General features: G+C 51.1%; 1 protein-coding gene across 2 annotated transcripts in view; it reads right to left on the reverse strand.

Annotated features, from left to right (window-relative positions):
- The window catches only part of CCBE1 (collagen and calcium binding EGF domains 1), a 224987-nt gene that overhangs the window by 12872 nt on the left and 190321 nt on the right, over positions 1 to 21794 (reverse strand). Inside the window, exons 4-7 of one of the 2 annotated variants that reach the window (XM_061131352.1) lie at positions 21560 to 21694; positions 18690 to 18842; positions 11549 to 11652; positions 3116 to 3236 (exon numbers count right to left, since the gene is read on the reverse strand). In XM_061131352.1, coding sequence (XP_060987335.1) covers positions 3116 to 3236; positions 11549 to 11652; positions 18690 to 18842; positions 21560 to 21694 — 513 coding nt within the window. Of the gene's footprint in view, positions 1 to 3115; positions 3237 to 11548; positions 11689 to 18689; positions 18843 to 21559; positions 21695 to 21794 lie in introns of both variants that reach the window. The other variant, XM_061131351.1, reaches the window with a different exon arrangement.

Raw genomic sequence — 21794 nt, forward strand, 5'->3', positions numbered from 1 at the left:
TTCTCCTAGGAGTTTTATAGTCTCAGGTCTTACATTTAGGTTTTTAATCCATTTTGTATACGGTAGAAAGCAAGGGTCCAACCTCATTCTTTAGCACAGGGAAGGATGCTGTGTTTTAACCCCGTTTTAGACCGTCAACTTTATGTGGGCATGGTTATTCTTTAATTGTCAGCACGCTCTCAGACAGGCCCAGGTACAGAAAAGGCTGTTCGGTAGATGTTTCACGTCAAATGACTTTAACGAAGGGGCTGGGCTGGCTGCCGCGCTGCCACTATTTCTCAGGCATGTGTTCCTGAGTGCTACACTGATTCCTCTCTTTCAAATGCACACAGGAGCTCCTTTTTGATGGTACATGGCTCCTACAATTGGCAGAACACAGTGATAGAATGGAATGACTTTCAGGCACTGGAAAACAAAACAAAAAACCCCCAGAGACTTCAGACTTAGCATATTTGGGAAGTCTTTTCTAGCTCACGAAATAATTAAGCCAACATTAAAGACTTAATTATTCCATCCAAGTATGTCTCACCCTCCCTCTCCTCTAAATGCTTGTTCCAGGTACATCCTTGAAAGAGTTTACCTGGGAAGGGGACCAGCTCCCTCTCATAACAAAATACTTCACCTCTAAAAACACAAGGACAGGCTGGAGATCATATCTTACCTTCATTTAGGCAATCAATGAGCTTTAGAGATCACCACGTCAGGTGCCTTTAAACTGTGGGGCTTTGATGACCACTCCACACCAAAGCCAAAGGACTCCAACCTAGTGGAGCTTCCTGGCTTGGCGCCCCAGGCTGTGATTCATCAGACTTCAGGACTGGACTGTTAATTAAGGGGCAGAGAGTCCAGTTCTCCCTCTAGCTGCCCTAACACATCGCAGTGGACAGCATCACACAGCACGCTGCTAGAAGCCAGGAGGGAGAAGGAAACAGGACCGGAGGAGAAAGCAAGGGCACTGCCAAAGCGAGTCCTCAGCGACTCTCTGCCCCAGCAAGGCCCCCGGGCAGCCCACACAATGCTAGAAACGAGAAGGCAGGACTGGTATGGAGAGCCCGCAAGTCATTCATCAGGAAGAAAGAGGCCAGTGGCTCCCCTGTTCCTCGAATGTCCGTGTTGGAGTGACATGCAGGCTGGCCTGGGATGAACTTTCTCCAGGGAAGCAGAGCAAGGAGATTTCCATAAAGAAGGGCGGAGAACACCGTGCTGAGAATCTGTTTATAAGAAGAGACCCAAGCTCACTCAGGAGCAGCGAGAGGCTGCCTGTGTGTGGTGTCTGCTGGAGGAAAGAAGTCAAGGGAATGAACAAGGGGAGAAACCAAAGTCTTGGACCAGCTTTTGGTTTCTGTACAGACGGAGCCCCAGGAGTCTGGGTTTTGATGGAAACTGGGAAATGAAGATATTAGTGGAGAAGAAAACACAGTTTAGAAAGTGTTCTGAGCCAATGTTGCTGCTGACCTTCCATCCTAAAACCTGCCCATGTCCTTCCATGGTCCTACCTCTCATGTCCGTCCACGTCCAGCTTGAGCCCCAAGTCCCCCGATCACTGCAGGCTACACTGATCTATCTCTTTTTAAGCTTCCACGGCTGGAAGCACCTGAACTCTTTACTTGGGGGCAGACAGGGACTGCTTTATTCTGCTTGCTTTCATTCCGTGTGCTTTGTTGTCCCCATTAAAATGTCAGGAGGTCACTCACAACACCCAGCTCACTGCTAAACGATGAGCCGTGGGGTTAAGATGTCCAAGTCTCAGAACATTTGCTAACCCTAATAATATTTCCTCCACTAGTATGGGGAAAAAAATACTGATCTACCTATGGGGAGACTCATGATAAAAGAGAAAACGTCCTGTCACTGTTTTCAGTTCTTGTGTATTTCCTGATGGAAAGACAGGATGTTTGGGATTTTCTTCAGCGTACGGGGGGAATCTCCAAAACGGTATGCTGAAGAAGCCAGACAAAAGAATAGATTCCTTTTCACGAAGTTCTGGAACAGACAAAACTGCAGTGACAGAAAGCAGGTTGGTGGTTACCTAGAGCCGAGGATGCAGATTGTCAAGGGCACAGGGCACTTTCTGGGGGTGATGGGAAGTTCCTATATCTGGACATAGGCCAGATACACGGTGGTGCTTAGTGAGGGCTTGAGACAGGGTGCACGCAGGGCTTCCCCACTGGCTCAGCAGTAAAGAATCGGCCTGAGACAAAGACGGCGCAGGAGACGCGGGGTCTATCCCTGGGTCGGGAAGATCGCCTGGAGGAGGAAATGGCAACCACTCCAGTGTTCTTGCCTGGAGAATCCCATGGACAGAGGAGCCTGGCGGGCTGCAGCTCATAGGATTGCAGAGTCGGACATGACTGAAGGGACGGGGCACGCACGCAGTGCAGGCATATATGAAAACTTGTCCGACTGGGACTTGTGTACATTTTACTGTACAGAATTGTATCCCAGTGAGGGTGACAATAAAGTGAAACATAGAGACAGATATAAAAATAAATATCAATGTACGAGTGTTCACAAATAACAGGAGGAGGAGGACAGAGGATTGGAAAACAGTGGCCTGAGGCTGGCCATGAAACGTGAGTGAGAGCAGGTGATGAGCCCAGAGGTGTTCAGTACACCATCCGACATTCACACATGCTAGTGTTAAAAATGGTTTTCATTTTGTTTCCCTGTAACTTAATAATGATCTTTAAGACTCTAGTCCAGTTCAGGACGATGCCTTTTCCCCTGATGACTGTTGGTTATGAGGGTTTCTCAGGTTTGTCCATTTCTTGGCTCACAGGTGTGTGAGTTCCCTGGACCCTGACTTCTGCTCCCACCCATGGAAGCTGAACTCCGCCCCATCCCCACTGAACATGAGCTCCTGGCAGGCTCTGGCTGGTGAACCCACCACCCTTTCATGCTCCTCTTCACATTCACTTCCCTGGTGGCTCAGCTGGTAAAGAATCCGCCTGCAATGTGGGAGACCTGGCTTCGATTCCTGGGTTGGGAAGATCCCCCGGAGAAGGGAAAGGCTGCCCACTCCCGTATTCTGGCCTGGAGAATTCCACAGACTGTCCATGGACTTGCAAAGAGTCGGACACAGCTGAGTGACGCTCACATTCATGTTCATACTCACCAGGGGGGCCCTGGCCCCCAGGCAGGCCAGGAGGACCCGGAAGGTAGGCATTTGAGGCCAGCGCCTTGTGACCAGTGATGTACTTGCCCAGGTCGGCAGCGCTGTTGGGGAGCAGGGCAACCTGCAACGAGAAGAGGGACCTGGGTCAGGAGACGGTGCCAGCCCCACTGCAGGCTGCGCTCGTGTGGTCTGCAGAGGCTTCACAGCCTGTCCTGGCTCCTTTCCCCTTATTCAATCCCATCAGAGCCAGAAGGGCTGGAGAGATCCTCCTTCTAAACCCAGAGGCCTTCCAGTCAACACAACTTGCCTGAGATCGCTCAGCTGCCTACTTAGGGTGACCCTAGATCACCTCCAGTCTGCCTGAATATCACTGAACTCATGAATATCATAATGAACACAGTCGATCTGCTTCAGGCTTTCAGCTTGTTAAGCTCTTTATGTATCAAATATTTGAGAAACTACTACACGCCAGGCACCGTGCTCGGTTCGAAGGCAACCACGGTGACCAAGGCATGGTCCCGGCTCTGAAAGATCTCAGCCGTGGGAGCCAGGAAAACATGGCTCACAGGTCACCTGCAGGCTCAGCTGGTTGGGAAACAGTGACTGTGACGGTTTTAAAACATGTCCCCAAATGTCAGGGCGCTCCTGCCGTTAAAAGTGTGAGTCGCTCAGTCATGTCCGACTCTTTGCGACCCCATGGACTGTAGCCCGCCAGGCTCCTCTGTCCATGGAATTCTCCAGGCAAGAATACTGGAGTGGGTAGCCTTTCCCTTCTCCAGGGGATCTTTCCCAACCCAGGGATTGAATGCGGGTCTTCTGCATTGCAGGCAGATTTTTTTACCATCTGAGCCACCAGGGAAGCCCTTTAAAAGGTGAATACTAAATTTCCACCCGCTGTGCTTAGGTGCCTAATGAACAGAAAAAGACAAAAGCGACGGTGTGTGCCTTCTGAGACAAGGTCTTAAAATACCTTGTGCCCCCCTCCCCACCCCCACCCCGCCCGCTCAGTTCAGTTCAGTTCAGTCGCTCAGTCGTGTCCGACTCTGTGACCCCATGGACTGCAGCATGCTAGGCCTCCCTGTCCATCACCAACTCCCGGAGCTTGCTCAAACTCATGTACATTGAGTCAGTGATGTCATCCAACCACCTCATCCTCTGTTGTCCCCTTCTCCTCCTGCCTTCAATCTTTCCCAGCATCAGGGTCTTTTCAAATGAGTTGGTTCTTTGCATCAGGTGGCCAAAGTATTGGAGTTTCAGCTTCAGCATCAGTCCTTCCAATGAATATTCAGGACTGATTTCCTTTAGGATGGACTGGTTGGATCTCCTGCTCTCTCTCTCTCAGATTTCAGGGGCTCATTCTATGAGAAGCCAGAGGAACCTCAGACATGAATGATTTTTGCATTCCTCAAGGCCAGGAATCAGTGAGACCTTTGGTAAGAACTAAATGCTTTGAACGCCCATTTCCTCATGGGAAACATCCGCCATTAGAACTGGGAGGATTACACCAGTGTGTAAAGGCGCCCAGGAGAGGAGCTGGAACATATAAGTGGGAGTGAAAGTGTCCGTCGCTCAGCTGTGTCTGACTGTCTGTGACCTCCCGGACTGCAGTCCACCAGGCTCCTCTGTCCACGGGATTCTCCAGGCAAGAATACAGGAGTGGGTGGCCATTTCCTTCTCCAGGGGATCTTCTCCACCCAGGGATTGAACCCAGATCTCTTGCATTGTAGGCAGATTCTTTACTGTCTGAGCCACCAGGGGAATCCATACTAAGTGCTTGGTAAATGGCAGTTCTAGCCTCTTCCTTCCAGAAAGCTGATTCAGGGGTGTAAAATCCAGGGCAGATTGTGCTTCTGAGGGTCAGAACCCCTGAGTGAAGGGAATTTATAAGCAAAAGTTCTCTAATGAGAGGACAGAGGGGGCAACACTGGCCTCTGAAGGCTGGTGCAATGTTATTATCCGCTTCCAAGAGGAAAACGGAAATGTGAATCTCACGTGTGGGCTTTGGCATCAGGCAGATCTATGTTTAAGTCTCAGTCCTGTCACATTAAAGATGCTTGCTCTCTGGAAGGAAAGTTATGTTAAACCTAGACAGCATACTAAAAAGCAGAGACATCACTTTGCCAACAAAGGTCCATCAGGTCAAAGCTATGGTTTTTCCAGTAGTCATGTATAAATGTGAGAGTTGGGCTGTAAAGAAAGCTGAGTGCCAAAGAACTGATACTTTCGAGCTGTGGTGCTGGAGAAGACTGTTAAGGGTCCCTTGGACTGCAAGGAGATCAAACCAGTCAACTGGAAAGGAAACCAACTCTGAATATTCATTGGAAGGACTGATGCTGAAGCTCCAATACTCTGGCCACCTGATGTGAAGAGCTGACTCATTGGAAAAGACCGTGATGCTGGGAAAGATTGAGGGCAGGAGGAGAAGGGGACGACAGAGGATGAGATGGTTGGATGGCATCAGTGACTCAATGCACTGGAATTTGAGCACACTCTGGGAGATGGTGGAGGACAGGGGAGCCTGGCGCGCTGCAGGCCGTGGAGTTGCAAAAATGACTGAGCCACTGAACAACAAATTGCTACGATCTACCTGCGGGATCCTGGCAAGCTACAGATCCTGATTTTCTCGTCTATAAAACAAGGATCATAATATCCACCTAAGAAGGGCTGCTGGGAGGATGAAAGTGATGAAAGTCTTGAATGTGCCTGGCTCAGCGCCCAGACTAATAATCGCCAGCAACTACGATCACAGACACAGTGCGCATGCTCTGCGGGGTGGGGTGGGGGGTGGGGGTTGCTCCTGGCTGTTTGTAGGTAGCGGGCTGACTCTGGGTAGGTCCCTTCGCCTTTCCAGGTTCTCATCTTCACGTCTATAAAACCAGAGGTTCAGACCAGACCAGCAAGTCTTTGGATGAAAATGTCATAACCAAGCCCAGCCCACTCCACGCCCTGTCCAGCTTTCTTTGCTTCCTTGTAAAGTTCATGAGGTGACCCCCGTCAACATCGACCTCAGCTTCCTGGCTGACCTCCTGCTGGGTAATTACCTCCCGGCTCCCGCCAGTTAGACCTCTAAGTGTCCGCAGGACGAGCAGAAAATAAAGGTGCTGGCGTCGTGGAGGCAGTCGTCCGGAAATCCTGGCTTGACGTTCTACACACACACACACACAGACACACACTTGCAAGAAGAGTCTGCACTTCTCGTGGATTCCAATCAGTCAGTGGAATTACAGATATCAGTATCTCATGCTAGCCTTCATAATAATGCACCTACCTCACAGGGCTATTGGGACAAATGAGGTGTGGTCTGTAAAGCACTTTATTAGCACTTATAATTCACGTTTCTTATATTCTGGAGAACATTTACAGAGCTCTTTCTAGGTGGCAGGGACTATTCTAAGCCCTTTATAAATACGTACTCACTTGATGATTATGATGTCCTATGTAGTATGTATTACTGTTATCTTCTTTTTCTAGAACTGTTGACACAGACAGGTTAAGTCACTTACCCAGGGTCACAGAGCCAGAAAGTAGTGGGGCTAGGGCTTAAACCGTGCCCGCCTGTTTCTGGAATCTGTGGTCCTCACCACAACACCCAGCTGCCTCTCTTATAACTCATAATTGGCAAAGCAACCTGCAGTCCACTTCATACGGATTAGTCTTCCCAGGCCTCCCGAGAAGACCCATTGTACAGAGCAGCTAGACTGAGGCCTCAGAGGAAAGCATTGAGAAGCCGCCGTCTGCTGGCACAAAAGGCAGCAAGCGAACACAGCCTTCGGCTTGCAAAGCTGCTCGCGCCTGGGAAACCTCCTTGGTCTCTCGCTTCTGAAGCTTCCGCTGCCGGCACCACCCCACTCGGCCATGTGGGCTGCCTTCCGCCGTGGGCTTGTTTCTCAGCTAAGACAGGAAGCTCATTTAAGGCAAATCTTCATCCTGTTCCTTCTTGTCATTCATCATCTCCCAGCCCATCACAGGCCACGGCAGGCGTTCACCAAACTCACACGCTTCCCTTGACTGCTCTGCAACAATGCGGTCTCAACTCAGATCGTCTCTGCTACAGGGACACAAGGGTCCTGTTAAAAACTCGCTCCTTCCACTGTGTCTGTGTGTGTGCACATATATACACGCCACAGCTTCCTTATCCATTCGTCTGCTGATTGACACTTAGGTTGCTTCCATTGGCTATTGTAAATCACACTGCTATGAACACTGGGTGGGCATGTGTCTTTCTGAATTAGCGTTTCTGTTTTCTTTCAAAGTATTAGTTGGTCAGTCATATCTGCCTTTTTGCAACCCCATGGGCTGTAGCCCATGAGGCTCCTCTGTCCATGGGATTTCTCAGGCAAGAATACTGGAGTGGTAGCCATTCCCTTCTCCAGGGGATCTTCCCGACCCAGGGATTGAACCCATGTCTCCTGCATTGCAGGAAGAGTGTTTACCATCTGAGCCTTTGTTTTCTTTGGAAATGCAAAAAAGAATGAAAATTTGCCATCTGCAGCGACGTGGATGGACGAGGAGAGCATTGTGCTAAGTAAAATAAGTGAGAGAAGGCCAGATACTCTCTGTGATCACTTACAGGTGGAACCAAAGCATAAAGCAAATGAACGAATAGAACAAGATGGAAAGCTACCAGATACAGAGAGCAAACTGGCGGTTACCACTGGGGAGAGGGACAGGGTGGGGGATAAAGAAGCACAAACTACTATGAATAAAACAAACAAACTTACAATAGTGCATGGTGCAGCGCAGCGGACATGGCCAATATTTCATAATAACTTAAAATGGAATATGACCAATAAAAATATTGACGATGTTGAACACTTGAAACCAATATAACATTGTAAATCAACTATATTTCAGTTAAAAAGTCAAACCTAAAAAAATAATTTCTCCGCATCATTAAAAACCATCATAAATTAAAAAACTGGTCTCCTGGCTCAGATTTTTCTTCAGTGTTCTGATGGGCCTGAGACCCCTCCCTGCAAGTTACATGATGGAATCGTTACACCATTTTCAAAAAAACATTTTTAATTGGAGAATAAAAGCACAGAATCTGGGGACTTCCCTGGTAGTCTGGTGGTTGGGACTCTGTGCTTCTAATGCAGGGCGCACAGGTTCAAGTTCTTGTCAGGAAACTAAGATCCCACGTGTGCTGGTGTGGCCAGAAACAAATGAATTTAAAAAATATACGTAAACAAAGCAAAACAAAACCCCCACAAATCTGTATCTCAGTGCAATCTTATAACACAAACACCCTTTTAATGAACACCTAGGTCAAAAACCAGAACTTTGTCCACAGGCCCTGACCCAATCACCCATCCTTCCCCCCAAAGTGACTACTATCCTGATTTTAATCACCTCCTGTGCTTTAAAAAATAATTTATGACCCAACTGTGCAGACCTAGATGCTACGGTTTAGTCTTGCCCACTTAAAAAAAACAAGCCATCTTTTAATCTGCTTTAACCTGCAGGGCTGCCCCACTTTTCCTGTCCTCAGACTCAGCCCATCAGGAGCCTAGGGCAGGGGCCCTGCAGAGTCTGCCACGGTCAGGATTTCGCTGACTGCACCCTCACGGTGTCGTTCAACCCATCTGCCCATGGTTTTACACTGTGGGGTTGGCCACGGTCCAGGACACCCGGTAAGCTACTTCTGAGCCAAGGTGGATGTGGGCAGCTGCCCCACGCGCTCCCTCGAACAGAACAGATGGCATCACAGTAGTGCGGGGAGGGTAACACGCAACCGACAGCCCCGCGGCAGCACGGGAGGAGGGGTCAGGAGACCTCGAATGAGGGTCTGCTCTGCCTCCCGGGCAGCGACTGCAGCTCAATGTGGGTATCGCCGTCAGAATTAAACAGGGTCCTGGCTGTGAAACCGCTTCATCAACTGCAGAATGCAGCACATTCTGCTAGGCACCCTTTAAGGATGCGCTGCTCTGGACGTTCGTGGTGGCACGGTGGGTAAGAATCCACCTGCCAATGTGAAGGACATGGGTTCGGTCCCTGGTCAGGGAAGATCCCACCAGGGGCGGGGCAACAAGCGCCTGTGCTGTGACCACTGAAGCCCGCGTTTCCTGGAGCCCGTGCCCCACAGCAAGAGAAGCCGCTGCAAAGAGAGACCCTCAGCCGCAACCAAAGAAAGCCATGCACAGCAACGAAGACCCTGCGCAGCCAGAAACGAAGTGAATAGGTAAAAAATTAAAAAAAAAAAAAGGATTGCTCCTTGTGAAGTTCCTTTAATGTCGGCTTTAGCTCAGACTTGCCACAATGGGCTTACAGAACTCGGTATGTGCGTGTTCAGTCGCTCACTTGTCTGACTCTTTGCGACCCCATGGACCGTAGTTCACCGGGCTCCTCTGTCCATGGGATTCTCCAGGCAAGGATACTGGAGTGGGTTGCCATTTCCACCTCCAGGAGATTATCTCAACCCAGGCATCGAACCTGGGTTCTCCTGCATTGGCAGGCAGAGTCTTCACCACTGAGCCACCTTCAGGAGAACTCGGTATAAGACAGACCAATTCCAGGCCAAAGCCCACGCCTGAGAGTCACTGCAGGGCTAACAAGCATTGTTGCTGGATCTGTGAGCAGCTCACCCACAAGGGCCTTAAGGGGAACATAGAATTTCAAGTTCTTCATAACGTTTCTTCTTTCATGGATCATAAAACACTGCAGGGAGGTGAGGGGAAAGACAGATGGTGAATTAGCAGCTGAATCTCTGAACCAGCGAGACTTAGCAGCACTGACTCTAAAAATCACTCAGGCTAGAAAGAGCTTCTCCGTAGCTTTTGGATTATTAATTCTCCAGAGAAGAAAACAGAGGGTAGCATCAGGCGTTGAGACATCCATCATTCATCAACTGCCTCCCTCAGGCCCGAATCCTCTGGCCTATGAAATGCAAACTTCATCCACGAACTCTTTTCCAGACTCAACTTGGTAAATACTGATACCAATCCAAGTTTCAACCTGAGGATATCTGTGTGGGGAGTATTATTTAGAACTCTGAATTTACACCGATGTACTTACAAGGTTTTCTGCCTGGTCGATCAGATTACAAGCTATTTGGGAACTGGAACATCACACACATACATGCTTCTGTTAAAACTATGAGATCTTCACCACCTGGGTACCACAAGCCGGCAAAGCCATTGATCTCCTCAGCCTACTGACCTGCCTGTTTCACGGGAAGCTATGGATCTCACATGCCTGCATGTCTGTTGAACACAGAAAAGCAATACTGTCTAATCTTACCCTTTCGCCCTTTACAATAACTAGATGCCAAAGTTAAACAGATCACACACACCTCTTTGATGTACTAAGAGCCTTGAGGGGAAGCAATTAAATAAACAAACTAGCAAGTTTATGTTTTACCAGCAGCAGAGCAATTTCTGAGCTGCTGACAGACTGGTGAATTCACTGACCTCAGGTATAATAAACACCATCGACCTGGGCCTGCGACAGGATTTCAGGGTTCTAACCCCCCCTCCCCCAGGGGCATTCCTCTCAGCTCAATTACATTACTAGAAATCTGGTCCATCAGGCATGCGTGGGAGCCTCAGACAAAGGGAGTCAGTCCTCTCCCTCGCTGATACAAGGTCCTCAAGTCACGGCTTTCCCGGGTGCGTGGAGCCCAACGTAAGGCTCTAACTTTTAAATGTGAAAAATAAAGCTGCTACAGAAATTCATCACCAGCCGTGGAAGTTTATAAAGAAGCTGTTTTCTATTGATAAAACACAGGCAAATGATGACCGTACGCTAGCCTATTTAGAATTGGGAGAGGGCCACGCGTCGGGATGTTCATTTCACAAAAAGCCGCACCAATCACAGTTCATTCTTCGATTCTCCTGGGCCCCTTACCCAGCAGTCTATTCTACTAGTCACTGCTTTCAAACTGCTTCTGGAGAAGACGCTTGAGAGTCCCTTGGACTTCAAGGAGATCAAACCAGTCCATCCGAAAGGAAATCAACTCTGAATATTCATTGGAAAGAATGATGCTGAAGCTGAAGCTCCAAAACTTTGGCCACATGATGCAAAGGGCTGACTCACTGGAAAAGACCCTGATGCTGGGAAAGATTGAAGGCAGGAGGAGAAGGGGATGACCGAGGATGGGATGGTTGGATGGCATCACTGACTCAATGAGTCTGAGTAAGCTCTGGGAGTTGGTGATGGACAGGGAAGCCTGGCGTGCTGCGGTCTGTGGGGTCGAAAGGAGTCGGACACGACAGAGCGACGGAACAGCCACCACCACCAACCCCCGGCCTTCGCTGTTCTGTTGAACTATAATGAGCCCCGAGGGTGGCTGGGCAAAGCGTTCCAGTCCAAACCTGGTTGGCACCAACCTCAGGGAATACCCAGCCAAGCCGTGGCGGACACTCTTCTTGCTCCCAGATGCCCCGCCACCCACCTCTGTCTCGCGCGCTGGCCTCTGGCGCGCCCAGCACGTACCTTCTGCTTCAGTTGCAGCACTGTCTCCTTTACCTGGCGGAGCTCCTTGCACGTGGCACAGCAGGCGGTGGCCTGGACCGCGCTCTCCGCCTTCTCGTCGCGCCCTGAGGGAGGAGACGGACTCGAGGCTGCCTGCAAGGCTGCGGGCACCCAGACCCCAGGAGACCACGTCAGCAAGGGCGGTCCCGGTGGGCCGGCTGATGCCAAAATCCGCAAGGGATGGAGGCTGGCGCTTTTTTATCTCTCGGGTTGCTGACGGCATGCCTGGCTCACGGGGTCAGCAGGGGGGACCCCCCTACACTTTGGGCTCAGCTGTTCCCACGCAGTCACCCTAGCACCTTCCTCTTCCACGTGTGAAAAAGTGAGCCGTGGCCCTTTTACACGAGGCAGGCTCTATCAACCCGACATGACTTACACTCCCCTCTAAGAGCCAGTGTTCACAAGCCGGAAATCATCCCCCAAACCCAGGTGAAGGGACTTGGGGCAGTGCCACAAAGCTGGACTGGATCACCTCCGACGATCCCACTGTTCAAAGGGAGCGTGGCCAGGCTAGTCGGGGTCCCAGACCAGGGGTGGGCGCTGAGACGTGACATCAACGGAAGATGCACCATGCGCCTGGGCACAGCCCATCCAGGGCCAAACGGGACGGGCCCCGGGCAGGTCCCAGAGCTGTCTTGTAGAGCATTGGCAGCGCCGTGAGCTTTCTGAAAAAATCACATTTCTCTAAGGAAATGCTAAATGGTGACACAATCCAGCATCTACACAGCCTTCATGCTGTGTGGCTTAGTCGCTCAGTCGTGTCCGATTCTTTGCAACTCCATGGACTGTAGCCCATCAGACTCGTCTGTCCATGGGGATTCTCCAGGCAAGAACACTGGAGTGGGTAGCCATGATCTCCTCCAGGGATCTTCCCAAATCAGGGATTGAACCCAGGTCTCCCTCATTGCAGGTGGACTCTGCCTTCTGAACCACCAGGGAAGCCCAAGAATATTGGAGTGAGTAGCCTATCCCTTCTCCAGTGGATCTTCCCAACCCAGGGAGCAAACTGGGGTCTCCTGCATTGCAGGCGGGTTCTTTACTAAGGCAGCCTCTTTCTAAATCCTGCGTCCACGCGATGTAACAGGGCTGCTTGCTCATCCCCATCTTCTAGGCTAACTCCGTCCCACCAGGAGCGTCCCCCCTCCCCACGCTCAGTCGGTACCTGCAGGAGATCGGTCCCACTCACATCACAGCTGCGTCACAACCAGCTGTGAGAAAGGTCTTCGTCTGGAGAAGGTGAAGTAGAGCTGGGGAAATGCCGGTTAAGGGCACGACCTCCTCAGTCAGCATAGGGGTGTGCACCCCAACTCTGCCACTAGCTTGGGGACCTCGCGGAAATGATCTCATCACCATGAGCCCTGACGTCCTCAACCATGACACTGAAACAGTAACTCCTATGACCCAGGCCTATTGTGAGGACGGACTGCAGTGACGCCTATTAAATCCTCGGCACAAGGCTGGGTTCTAGTCAACAGGAGAGGGTGTCTGGCAGAGGCTTCAGGCCCACCAAGCTCTTTTGAATTCCTTTTGCCTGATAAAACTGTCAAGGATTCTGGGATTAATATGAACAACAAAATGAGGGAAAACTGAGGTTCGGCGATGTCAGGAAAGTTATCCAGCAAGTCATTAACTGATGTGGGTTTAGAACTGAGATTTCCTGAATCTGAGCCGAGTCAGGCAAGTCCCTTCAGACTCTTTATTCCCTTTTAATGAACCATTTACAAGTCCACTTGTCCATGGAGCTTGAACACACATAGCTTGAACACGGAGGAGAGCTAGTTTATCTCCAGCAAAACAGGGATGGGATGGAATTTTCATGCAAGAAGATGCTTGGTGGTAAAGGACTGAAGCCTTCCCCACCTTTGGTCATGCTGACGGCAGAGGATGGTAGACTTCTGCACAGGAAGATGACCGTGGCTCCAGGTCTGCTAGGTTTAAGGACAGCTGGAGGACATCCAACTCTCCCAAGTTAGCATTCATCCCTTTCAGCCCATCTACAGGTCAATATATGCAGTCCCATCCGATAACACATCTATCAGTCTCATCCATCCCATCTCCCCACCCACTTATCTCTCATCCATCCATCTCTCTCTCCCTCTTATCTGTTATGGAACATCTATTTACCAAGCCCCATGTGAGGTGCCGACAGTGTAAAATAAATGATTTCAGATCAACCTTTCTTTTAAGGAACCAGCCCTGCTGGCAGAACTGGTCCATCACAAACAAGAGTTAAAAGCCCACCTGTCCATTTCTACTTTTATACACTCAGCTAAACTTACTGAGTATCGGTGTGATTAAGGCCACTTGATATTTTCAGGATAATAAACCTCTTTACCAGGCTCTAGACACTATTTTGTTCAGATTGTGGAATGTTAGAATCGATACATCTTTACTTCAACCTCCTTTACAGATAAGGAAAGTAAGATGCAGAGAAGGACGGTCATTTGGTGTAGGTTTCCCAGAAAGCCGTGTGCAGAGGACCAGTACTTACAGGGTCTGAAGCAGGCACTCCTGGGGGTGCAGTAAGCCTGCTACTGGGGGTTCTGCTCAGGACACCCGAGAACAGCCTTCCAGGTGGGCAGTGATTCTCACGTGTGATCACTAGACCAGCGGCGGCAGCAGCATATGGGTTCTGAGAGCTCCCAGACCCCGGGAGTGCGGCCTGGTGATGGAGACTCTCCATCAAAGTCTCCAAGTGACTCTGAAGCTCCTGTGAGCGCAGCATCCCTGCTCCAGGGAAACAGCTCTGCCGAACGACCGCTCACCTGAAAACCCCTGGCCTGTTTCCTGTCCCTTTGTGGAATTATCACAGCTCAGAGAACAAGGGCAACGTTGTCCCAAAGCCTCTGGAAGCTCCCACAGTCACGGAGGGGCAGAGTAAGGAGCGGAGGCTTTGGCAGCGTCAGACGATCAGGGTTCGAATCCTGCCGCTGACTCTAAGTCACAGCTTTGGTGACCATCCCTTCCTGGGCCGGTAAAACGACCATAACCGCCATCACCTGTGGCTGCCACGAGGCATTGAGGAGACACCCCCTGTAAGACACCAGAGCAGTGCCTGGCAGCCGGCAAGCGCCCGAGAAATGTTAGTATCATTGTCATGGTTGGCTATCATCGTTTATTAAGTTTCCTGCAAAATTACAGATCAAGGGAGGGTTCTTTGCATCATCCTTTGAAAATAGCTTCCAGAGGGTCTGAAGATAATAATGGTGTGTGCAAACACAAAACATGCAATCTACCCTGAATCGGAGCTCATGGATCCTATTCTAATGCAGGATACAGTAAGATGCAGAGCTAAGAAAATCCTGAGCAGGCTACATTAGTAATTCTTTTAGAAATGTGGGTAGACATCTCTGGCTCTCCATGTTCCCCGTGCTCTCCATTAACGATGGGGTCACGCGTCTGACCACGACCATTAACGATGGGGTCACGCGTCTGACCACGACCATTAACGACAGGGTCACGCGTCTGACCAAGACCGCGTCAAGAGAGCCATCCTTTACCCTGCTCCAACGCCTTCAGATTTCAAAGGTGCAGTATTATCGACAAGCCACAGGGGGGCGCGTAGCTCTAATTTTTACTTAAGTTGAGGGAGCTGTACATAGCATTATAAACAGAATTCCTGAGATACCATATTAGTAATATTTAACAAATTTGGAAAAACTAAAAAATGGTCTCGACGTATTTCATACAGGCAGAGTCACCAAATACATGTGGTTTTAAAAACTGACTGCAGATTTGTGCCTGGTGGGTAGTATTCAACTCTGGTGGTACACTGCAACCATCTAGGGTGGTGGTGGGGGGCTATTTAAAATTCCTGAAGACCACGTTGCACCCCACCCACCTGGGGGTCACAGCAAGGGGACGGCATCAGCCTTTGAAAGCTCCTCAGGTTGAGAATGGCTGATCTATGGATTAGTGGAGCCTGAAAGTTATATGAAACACCTGGCCGTCCCTGTAATAAGTGATGTTGGGGGTCAAGGTCACTTTATCAGGAAAAAAAAAAAAGAAAAACACAGAGGTAGAAAAATAGAGATCAGCAAGCTAATTACGATGGAGCCAGCACGTCTGTGTCTCTGCATCGGGACCACAGATGTCCTGGGGGTGACGTCACTGGCTCCAGACACACATTTGAAAAGAGATAAAGATCAAAGTGGCGGAGTGTGCCGTTCCTGCCACTGGCCAGATGCTTGCATCCCGATGTCTGTGGGCACACGACCAACCTGCCATGGGCAGAGGCCATCCTAAGGCCAGCCCTTCTGCTGTCTACGAACTTCCTGAAGACTGAGCTGAGGCTGTGGTCGATTTAAAATTCCTCTAACATTACAGACAGCAGACAACGCAAAGTTTAAAGAAAAAGGGGGGGGGGTGGATTTTGGAAGAGAGACTCAGATCACACGTGTTTATACTCCATCATTATCTCTTCTTCAAAAGAAAAATGACTGTGATGAAATATGGGGCTTAAGAATTAGTCCAAAACGGATGAAACTGCGTAGCAGCCTCTGGCATCCCAGATGCGGTGCTGGTCTGGCTCCTAACTTGCCTTACCACTGAGCTAAATATCTGGATAAGAATTCTCCACCTTTAGGTATACTGTAGGACAAAGTTCTGGGTTTAGAAGGTGCTGAGGACAGGCATGCCTTCGAGTCTTGAACTCACTTAGATAAAAGCACAAAGAAACAAAAGCTGCTCAGGGACTCGTGGGGCTGGTAGGGCTTAAATTACTTCTACTGACACTTTCTTGTTGTTCAGTCGCTCAGCTGTGTCCAACTCTTTGCGACCCCATGGACTACCGCACGCCAGGCTTCCCTGTCCTTCACTGCTGCTGCTGTGAAGTCACTTCAGTCATGTCCAACTTTTTGTGACCCCATGGACGGCAGCCCACCAGGCTCCTCTGTCCCTGGGATTCTCCAGGCAAGAATACTGGAGTGGCTGCCATTTCCTTCTCCCATCCTTCACTAGCTCCCAGAGTTTGCCTGAACTCATGTCCATTGGGTCAATGACGCCATCCAACCATCTCATCCTCTGTCGTCCCCTTCTCCTCCCACCTTCAATCTTTCCCAGCATCAGGGTCTTTTCCAGCAAGTCAGCTCCGTGCATCAAGTGGCCAAAGTATTGCAGTTTCAGCTTTAGCATCAGCATCAGTCCTTCCAATGAATACTCAGGACTGATTTCCTTTAGGATGGACTGGCTGGATCTCCTTGCAGTCTAAGGGACTCTCAAGAATCTTGTCCAGCATGACAGTTTGAAAGTATCAATTCTGCAGTGCTCAGCCTTCTTTATGGTCCAACTCTCACACTGGTACATGACTACTGGAAAAACCATAGCTTTGACTATATGGATCTTTGTCTAAATCACATCAAATTGTGGAAAAGATTTGTGATGGTAAAAGGGTCTTCAGTGCTCACCTAGCCCCACCCGCTGTGTCTACAGAGGAGGGAACTGAGGCGGGGAGGGCTGCCTGAGCAGTGACATCCAGCAGGTAGACACTGCAGATGTTCTGACTACCAGCTCTCCTGACTCCCAAGCCAAGGAACTTACTGCTGCATCACAGCCGCTGAAGAGGTGAATCCAGAACACTTACTTCTTATTGCCTGAATCATCAAAGCCAGCTCCCCACCTCCTTGGGGGCCCAGAATTTAAGTAATGATTCTAACGTTCAAGGCATAGAATGTGCCTGTCCTTTCCCATCATTTTAATTATGGGTATGAATTACTCCCCTCAGCTCCTACCCCTGACGTCCTTGGTTACCGGTGTTGAACGTTTTTCTCAGTAAAACACGAAAACCAACCGTGAGTCCTCTGTGACTCCGTGGTGAATTCATCTTTTCTCAATCAACCCTGATGCTCAAAACACTGTGAGCCCTTGCTTTCCCGCACCTCTGGGCACCTCGGCTCCCCGTGCTTCAGGCTTTAGAAAGCGCTGCACTGAGCCCTCTGATCGAGTCCAATGATCCCCATTGCCCACCCTGCGCTGACTCCATGCAGACATTTCACGTCACTCCTGATAGACGGCGGGTGGCTCATGACTCACCCTGGTTGCTCTCGGGGTCGGCTTTGTAGTTTTTCTGTGCCCGGCAGCTGGTCACCAGCTGTTGGCTGTCCCCGGCTGATGGCGACAGCGTCCACCCTTTTTAGACTATCAGGTTACACGGGAGAAGTGCTACCTGCTGAGCTCCCAGCAGTCCTGGTCCCTTCCTCTCCCTGCAGTTCTTGGTTCAGATGATTTGCCCTGGGAGCCCCCTCCCCGTCCGAGACGGCCCAGGTCCAGCTGATCTCTCCAAAGAGATGAGTGTTCCTGCCTCTTTCCCCTCCCGAGGGGGTGGAGCTGGGCCCTGAGCTCAGGGAGATGCCAGCAGCTTCCAGACCTCCCGGGGTTGGAATGGGATGCAAAGGTCCCATCTTCTGTCCGCACCGCTTACAGAGGGCAGTGACCAACACTCAGGCGGATCACATCCCTAAGCCATCAGACATCTCAGCTGAATCCAGCCAAAAGAATATAAATTAGTTTCTCAAACTCTCTGAAGAAAGGCCAGTGCCTAAAAGGCCTCCACTGGGTATGCTAAAGGCAATAAAAATGAGTGACCAGAAAACAGTTCTCCACCTCTCCATTTCTGTTTTTCACCTGATCATGAACCACGTAACTGCTCCCGCGCAGGCGCGGGGCCACGGGCTCTGCTTTGGGCAGCACTGAGGTGGACTGCTGCCTCACCCAGAAGCGTTTCGTGTCTTTACTCAGCCCATTCATCTTCCTTGGGGGAACCGGGTGCATCTGGCCTCATCCCTGTCCCTCATGGTTTGGTCTCAGCTGGGCCCTGAGTCCTGCTCATCTGTCCACCAGCACGCCCCCTCTGTGCTGGGTGCAGAGTCTCCCAGTACACGAGCAGCTCGCGAGCCTAGCGGCCAACAGGCCCCCGTTCACTGGGTCTCCAGGGGTGTGACCGTCTGTCCTTCCTTCCTCTCACCCAGATCCCACCTGCCATTCACACAGACACCACTTCCTATCTGTAGCTTCCGGAGGAAACGCGTGGGTTCCCAAGTGCCTGCCTGCCCATCGTCCATCCACCCGTCCATCATCAGCGGGGTGCTCCTCTCGCCCTACTCACCGGTGTCGTTGGGGTATTTGTCCCCCTTGGCGCACGTCCTGCCGTCGTCCTCCCGGACGTAGCCCTCCCGGCACTCGCAGCGGTAGCTCCCCAGGGTGTTGACGCAGACGTGCGCGCACAGCGTCTCATTGCTCGTGGCGCACTCGTCGATATCTGGGTTTGAACCAAATGCAGAGAACGCTCAGTCTCAAAGAGACCACTTCTGATCCAAGAGGCCTGGCCCTTCTGCTAATGTCGGTGAAGGACACTCTGCCAGGCCTGTCACCAGAGCCTGGGAGAAGGCGGGAAGCTAGAGACATGGGCCGACCAGACAAGTGCACTTCCGGCAAGGTCACCATGGCAACAGACTGATGGTTGATGGGGCTCCTGGTTGGGGCTATGCTGCCACCAAGTCACGTGGCTCGGGGCAGGCGCTGCTAGCCTCTGAAGGTCTCACTGGAGGACTCCGCAGTGAAGTCCGCCCTAACCACTCTGCAGGGCTCCTTGGAAGAGGAAATGAGATAATGGATGGCAACATGTTTTGGAAAACCACTTTCATAGAAATCACTTCCTACCAAGACCCTAGTGTGCACAGGGTTTTTATGATCCCTTTCTGACCGTAGGCTCCTAACAGCATGGTGGTGACCTGGCTCCTTAAGGCCACTGGCTCCTTCCCAGTTAGAGCCGCTTCTGATAAAGGAAAATCGTCACAGTGGGTCTAATGGACAGAGTTTCCCCAGAAAAGCTCAGCCCCATCGATGACCCAAACAGACCCCTCCTGAGAGGTGGAAATGAGCCACGACACCATCAAACAAGGAGCCTGTGAGAGTCCGCATGAACCGTGTACGTCTCAGACCTGCTCCCCTACTGAACCAGTGGGAACCACACGGTTTTCCCGTAGAAGAGAGGGAGGCTCAGACCCCATTTCCTGCTCATTGGCTGTGGACACTGGGCCGGGGCCAGGACACACAGCCCAGACTGTGCACATGCGTCCAGAGGAGAGGCCCCGCACTGTGCTCCGGAATGCTGGCAGTGACCCAGCCACTCGCTGGACCAGCTGCCCGGGACCCACCTCTAGGAGACCCTGTGTGCCCATGAGGGGCACATGGTCGTCTGGGTGCTCCCCACATGGCAGTCCATGCCGTCACCTGAGGACTAAGACGTCACGGCCGGCGCCTCCTCTGCAGTTCCTCGGGCTGACCACCTCTGTCCACGTGCCCCAAGCCCAAGGAGGAGGCTGCCTCTACTGTCCACAGCTGGGAGGACAAGGTTGCAAGCGGGGAGAGAGAGGTGGAACTCTCAACCGCAGGCCAGCGCTGCTGGTACCCAGGTGAAAAGAACCGGGTACCAGAGCCACCACAGCTGGAATCAGTCATGACACCTGGGACCTCAGATGCTGACCAACGGGGGTACCTCACTCTCTGGAGGAGAGCCCACGGGTCCCCCTTTCTTAGCCGGGTGGTTTCACCTCCATTCCTGGTCAGTGGGAGGCATCCCAGGTGCCGCAGGGGAGAAGCCAGGAGACCTACCATCTAGAACGTTTCTTAAAATGAGGCTCTCCAGAGCCCCCCTGGGGCAGAGAAGGGGACTGCTTTATTTTCTACTCAGATCTCCCTTCCGTCTCCCCAGTCCATCTTTGAGCTGAAACTCAAACTTGTTCACTGTGCATTTGTGCAGATGTAGATTTCTGCATCGACCCTTGGGAGTTGAGAGGAGACTAGGAAACGTTTTTTTTTTAAAGTAAGAAGCCCAAGTGTCTCTGAGACAGTTTAGCCATGGAAGGACCACACTAAGATACAAGCAGCTCCAGGGACCATGAACCTGCCTCAGACACCCAAGGAGAACAGGGCTGGGAAGCCCAGTGAGAGGGGGTGGTGGGAGCAAGCCGGTGGGGACGGACATGCTGGCTTTGCTCAGCTGGGCCCCAGGAGGCTTCAGCTCCCTCCGACCCATCTCCAGCCCGTCTGCCATATGGACCCCTCCTCTTTCCCAGTCTCTCTTGCCAGTCGTCTTCTGAGAGAAGGCTGCTTCTCATTTCACTTGTGCTGCATTTTCCCATTTCTGCTCACTAATACATTTTTGTTAACCTTATTCTAGTTTTCATTTGATAATATTCCCCTTCTCATGTTCTTACATCTCACTGCCAATGAGGATCTGAGTGGTACCCACTCCCTCAAGGATCTTTTTTTTTTTTTTTTTCATAATCATGGTGGAGGCAGTGACCCCTAGAACGGTACCACCCCAACTCCATCCAACACATACCAGGATGTAAGTACCACCCCAACTCCATCCAACACATACCAGGGTGTAAGTACCAACCCAACTCCATCCAGCACATACCAGGATGTAAGTACCACCCCAACTCCATCCAACACATACCAGGATCTAAGTACCACCCCAACTCCATCCAGCACATACCAGGATGTAAGTACCACCCCAACTCCATCCAACACATACCAGGATCTAAGTACCACCCCAACTCCATCCAACACATACCAGGATCTAAGTACCAACCCAACTCCATCCAACACATACCAGGGTGTAAGTACCAACCCAACTCCATCCAACACATACCAGGATCTAAGTACCACCCCAACTCCATCCAGCGCATACCAGGATGTAAGTACCACCCCAACTCCATCCAACACATACCAGGATCTAAGTACCACCCCAACTCCATCCAACACATACCAGGATCTAAGTACCAACCCAACTCCATCCAACACATACCAGGATGTAAGTACCAACCCAACTCCATCCATACAAGTACCAGGATGTAACAGGAGGGATCAACGTGGCCCCTGGGGTCCCCACTGATGAAGACTGTCCAGCAGGATCACCAGAAAAAGGCAGGTCCTCGGAGCTGGGAAGTAACGCGCATGCCCACGCACCTAGGCAGTACGGCTTCTCGCGCCTCCGGTGCCTCTCCCGGTCGTAGCGGTATCCCGGGTAACACGTACACAGCACGCGGCCAAAGTTGTCCGTGCACTGCTGCTCGCAGGGCGCCTCGGCACACACGTCATAATCTGAAAGAGGAGAGCGTGAGCTCACATCAGCCACAGCCACTCGCGAGGCGGGGGCCGCCCAGCCCTGGCCGGAAGCAGACTTTCCAGCTCCCTCTCAGCT

This window comes from Dama dama, chromosome 27 (genome assembly GCF_033118175.1).
Source record: "Dama dama isolate Ldn47 chromosome 27, ASM3311817v1, whole genome shotgun sequence".
NCBI lineage: Eukaryota > Metazoa > Chordata > Mammalia > Artiodactyla > Cervidae > Dama > Dama dama.